This window comes from Alosa sapidissima, chromosome 7, assembly GCF_018492685.1.
Source record: "Alosa sapidissima isolate fAloSap1 chromosome 7, fAloSap1.pri, whole genome shotgun sequence".
NCBI classification, from domain to species: domain Eukaryota; kingdom Metazoa; phylum Chordata; class Actinopteri; order Clupeiformes; family Clupeidae; genus Alosa; species Alosa sapidissima.
In genome coordinates, this window is record NC_055963.1 from 5,622,186 (window position 1) to 5,627,185 (window position 5,000).

The 5,000-nt window shown below is 46.6% G+C and overlaps 1 protein-coding gene across 1 annotated transcript in view; it reads left to right on the top strand.

Annotated features, from left to right (window-relative positions):
* Positions 1–337: 337 nt before the first annotated feature.
* Positions 338–5,000, top strand: part of LOC121713767 (plexin-A1-like) — a 9,389-nt gene continuing 4,726 nt past the window's right edge. Inside the window, exons 1-5 of the mRNA XM_042098682.1 lie at positions 338–480; positions 778–937; positions 2,676–2,779; positions 2,882–2,978; positions 4,249–4,439. Coding sequence (XP_041954616.1) covers positions 358–480; positions 778–937; positions 2,676–2,779; positions 2,882–2,978; positions 4,249–4,439 — 675 coding nt within the window. The 5' untranslated portion in view covers positions 338–357. The remainder of the gene's footprint in view (positions 481–777; positions 938–2,675; positions 2,780–2,881; positions 2,979–4,248; positions 4,440–5,000) is intronic.

Below are 5,000 nucleotides of genomic sequence, written 5' to 3' on the forward strand. Positions count from 1 at the left end.
ACTCATTTTGACACTGCACCAATTTCTGCCTCTGTTGATTTATTGATTCCCTCTCTCATTTTCTATCCCTCTATCTCTCTCTCCCTCACCCTCCCTCTTTCTCCCTCTCCCCCTTTCTCTCCCCCTTTCACTCTCCCTCCCCCTCTCCATCTCTCTCTCCCCCTTTCCCTCCATCCCTCTCCCTCCCCCTCCATCCCCCTCTCTCTCCCTCCCCCTCCATCCCTCTCCCTCCCCCTCCATCCCTCTCTCTCTCTCTCTCTCTCTCTCTCTCTCTCTCTCTCTCTCTCTCTCTCTCTCTCTCTCTCTCTCTCTCTCTCTCTCTCTCTCTCTCAGGAGTGTGCCGGGGAGCCCCTCTTCATGCTGTACTGTGCCATGAAGCAGCAGATGGAGAAGGGCCCCATTGACGCCATCACGGGCGAGGCGCGCTACTCCCTCAGCGAGGACAAGCTCATCCGCCAGCAGATCGACTACAAGACCCTGGTCAGCTCAGCCACGGCACACAGTCAAATAAACATGTACCCAGCAGGCACCCACAAACCACTAGCCAGCCGGAGGAACACTCCATTAACACTCTTTCACTGGAGTCCCACGCTCTTTATTTCTACAGTTACATAGTCTACTAATATTCTACTGTGTATGATGGCTCTCTATAAAGGTGTCTGTACTTCCTTCACACAGCTGCACTCTCCCCGAGCCATTTCTGCATGTATCTGTGAGCCTTTAAACACGTGTTGACAGCGCGGCGATGACTAATGGCCTTGGGTTTGTCCCCTGCAGACTCTCCACTGTGTAAACCCGGAGAATGAGAACGCCCCGGAGGTGATGGTCAAGTGCCTGAACTGCGATACCATCACCCAGGTGAAGGAGAAGCTCCTGGACGCTGTGTACAAGGGCAGTCCCTACTCCCAGCGGCCCAAGGCTGGGGACATGGACCTGGGTAAGAGGAAGGCCTGTTCACAGATGGAGCATAGAAATAACTGGATCCAGCTAGTGTGGTGTAATTCAGCTTTCAGTGTTTCCCACATAATTGAATTCTATTTGTGGTGGTTGGTTTGCAGAATTGACTTGAATGCAACAGTTTTTAACAAATTAGCACAGCGTGGTTATGATGCTAACCAGATTTAAGCACAATTTAGTACAACCTGGAAAATCATTGTGTGGTGGTCAGGCTTGGAATTTCACCATTCTGGGGGCAAGGCCACTTGGCCTTCAGTTGGGCATATTTGGTGGGGTGCACAAAGGCCACATGTCAGGGCACCAAGGCCAAAGTTAACTATACAGTAGTAGGCTATAAAAATGATCAAAGTTGTATTTAGCCTATTCACTGCAGTACACCTGCATCACTGTATGAAACATTACAAAAACATGAGACATGACATTACATAGAACTGTAAATCATCTGATCATCTAATATTTACAGACATCTAGGCTATATATAACATTTATTTTATATTTGGCCTGTTATGAAATCATGTATTGAACAATTTAAGCACAGCTCAGCTTTAAGAAACTCAAATAGCCTAGATGCATGCTTAGCATTTTGTGATCATTAAGGCTACTTTCACAAACTCTTAGTCAGCTGTACTCTGATTTACCAATATCTAGGCGATATTTGTAACATTTATTTTGTATTTGGCCTGTTATGAAATCATGTGGAACAATGTAAACACATTGTAAAACGTAAAGCCCAAATTTGGTGACATCCATGTATGTCGAACTTTACTGCAAATTCAAAACTGGATTACTCTGGAACAGCTAACTGTACAGAGGACTGCTTTACACCTTTGTGTTCAGTAAGGTCTGCTGTTTATTCTGATATGTGGTTTGTCATGTGTTAAAAGAAGGGTTCGTAAAGTATTCCACCGAGATGAATGGGTTGGGAGATCATGGGACGCAAAACCTTTAGTAGAATCTATGATTAAATTGAATTATATTATTTACTTTTCTCGTGAACCGTTCAACACAGCAATTATCGGCTAACATTGTTTAAAAGCTCTTTCATGTGATACTTGTGATGTCTGTGTGATGAATAGGCTACTTCGCTTGTAATTCAACTGAGAATGGGTGAATTTGGACGCACTTTCTTTCTTGCACTGTCACTTTCTCCACTGCGTAAAAGACTAAATTAATTTGCGCTGTGAATGCTAAGATTATTTTGACAGGCGACAGGCTAAATAAAAATCGCTATTAGTAGGACGCAAAGCAGAATATTGAAAGAAGGGGGCACCATGGCCACCATGGCCTGTAAACCTCTGATTTTCAAAGGGGCCTCACGGCCAATGCAAGGGGCTACGACGGCCATGGCCGCCGTGAAATTCCTACCCTGGTGGTGGTCAATGTTGATATTGTGGTGGGCCGCCACAAATAAGTCAATGTATGGGAAACACTGAGCTTTAGTACAGGGCCAATAGTGTGGGCAAGACTGTCAGTGTACGCCTCATTGAAAGAGCATGTTTTTTTTTTATGAAAGAGTAATCATAGATTGAAAGACACCTAGACATTTTTTGAAAATGATATGGTCGGGTTGTTTTTCTATATTTTCTGAAAAGTGTTTTTCTCTTTAAAAGTTTGTCCCTTCACTCAGTTGGTCTGTCTCAGTGAGAGGCCATTTTGGAGCCCAGTCAAATGAGTGTTTTTGGATTCTTTTGCTGACATCGTTTTTTGGTCCTTTGCAGAGTGGCGCCAGGGCAGGATGGCTCGAATCATTCTCCAAGACGAGGACGTCACCACGAAGATTGACAATGACTGGAAGCGCTTAAACACACTCGCTCACTATCAGGTATGCTATGCCAGGGAAATGTTCTCCACAACACAGTTTCTCTTGTTCTAGTGTTTTGGAGTTTATGCACAGTGACCTGATCCCATCCTCCTCACTGTGCAGGTTACAGACGGGTCAGCCGTTGCCCTTGTGCCAAAGCAGAACTCTGCCTACAACATCTCCAACTCCTCAACATTCACTAAATCTCTTAGCAGATATGGTGAGTACCTCTGTCCCTCCCCTCTCCAGTCTAATGGGAAGCCTCCCTCCAGGCTCTGACTAACAGCCAGTAATGAACTTGTGAATACATTCCACCATGAACATCAGAATTGAAATGTGCCATTTCCTTACGCTTGTGTTGGACTCTCCTGGTTTCCATTTGTCTCTGGAAGCTGATACACGCTCAAAGGGAGAAAGAGAGAGTGAGAGTGGTTGGAGAAAACTGGCACATACACTTCTTCAGAAAAGGAGGGACATGATTGCATTGGACCGCAGACACTCAAAGCTATGAAACGTGGCGCTGTGGCGGCCAGAGAGTCCCTCTGCGGTACAGCGGTCATGTGTGTCCTGCATTGTGTTCGCAAGTGTGTCCTCTCTCCTGGAGGCCCCACATTGTTGTCACAGGCTCCGTTGTTGGCATGGCAACTGAGATTGGAACGGCAAAGCCTTTTTTTTTTTTACCACAAGCCTCATCCTACCTGGCATTCACCTTGATGGCAGCATGCCTTGAGCCAGAACAATTATTCATGATTACTGTCTGCAGAGCCCCGCTAAAATACCCCAACAACAAATACCCACGATATCTACAATTATGAAAATCCTCCCAGCTAGTACTCTGTGTTTCGGCGGAACTGTTTGGATTCTTGGCCGACAGCAAAATGCAAACCAGGCCCCCCCTGGCTCCCGTCCACGCCGAGCGGCACAACAGATTGGCATCTCTTTGGTGTCCCGGTCTGACTTTTGACACCCGTCCGATTAACGATGAAACCAGGCTTTCACATAGCCTCCGGGGAGGTGCACAGATCTTCGCTCTCCTAACTGCAGTTTAAATTATTGTTCCTGTACAGAGGAGAATATTATGTACAATATGTGTTGTGTGTGTGTGTTTGTGTGCAGTGGGGGATTGGAGGGAGGAAGGCAATCCGCTATGTCAATTCATTTGCTTTCTTGGCCACCATTTGTCACCATTTTCCCTTTGCTTTTTGCTTTCACTTCTTTGTAATTGTTGTTCTTTCTCTGAATTCTGTTTTGTTGTTGTCATTGGACTCCGTTAAATGCTGTGCTTAGTGAACTCCCTGATGGATGCATTTGAATGCTTGAATGTGTCCACCCAAAAAAAGGTATAAAGTGACCTTTAATGGATGCACAGGCATTGTTGTCTTTGAAAAACCTACTGAGGATGAACATCTAAAGCCTGGGGTCTGTCCTTACACTCTCTGTCTGCCTGTGTGTGTGTGTGTGTGTGTGTGTGTGTGTGTGTGTGTGTGTAGAGAGCATGCTGAGGACGGCCAGCAGCCCAGACAGCCTGCGTTCCCGGACGCCCATGATCACGCCAGACCTGGAGAGCGGCACCAAGCTGTGGCACCTGGTCAAGAACCACGACCACTCAGACCAGCGGGAGGGGGACCGCGGCAGCAAGATGGTGTCCGAGATCTACCTGACCCGTCTGCTGGCTACCAAGGTACGTGCCGACCTACTGAAGGCTCTCTCTATCCTCTTTCTCATCTCCTGTCTTCATTGTTTTGCTTCTTCAGTGGTGGACACCAGACAATAAGAAGCCAAAACATCTTTTATGAGAAATGTCTTTAAAAAACTCAAAGCTTTGAAAGTTTATAGCCTGGAAATGATTGCATCATAAGCCTTATCGTACAAGCCGTGGGTTCGGTGTCCAGATGTCTCCGTATTGTCCACCTCTCTCTCTCACACACACACACGCCCTCTCGCTGCCTCACTTGCTCTCCTTCGGCCCATCTCTGTCTTTTCTCCATTTGTTTGTCCAGATTGCTTCTCTCTCTAATTGTGTGGGAAGGAGAAAATGGAAATGAGAAGCTGTTTACAAGCCTCTTGGGTGGTCAATTTGGCCTCATAATAAAAAGATAGATAAATGGGATGGGAAGGGGTGCGATGGCAACAGCGGGAGACAGGTAATTTGTTGTGGATCGAGTGCTCCTCAGTGCGTGCTGACAGAGAGGCCAATGGAATGCGTCGGGGGGTGGGGGGTGGTGCGTCTGTGTAGCCACCA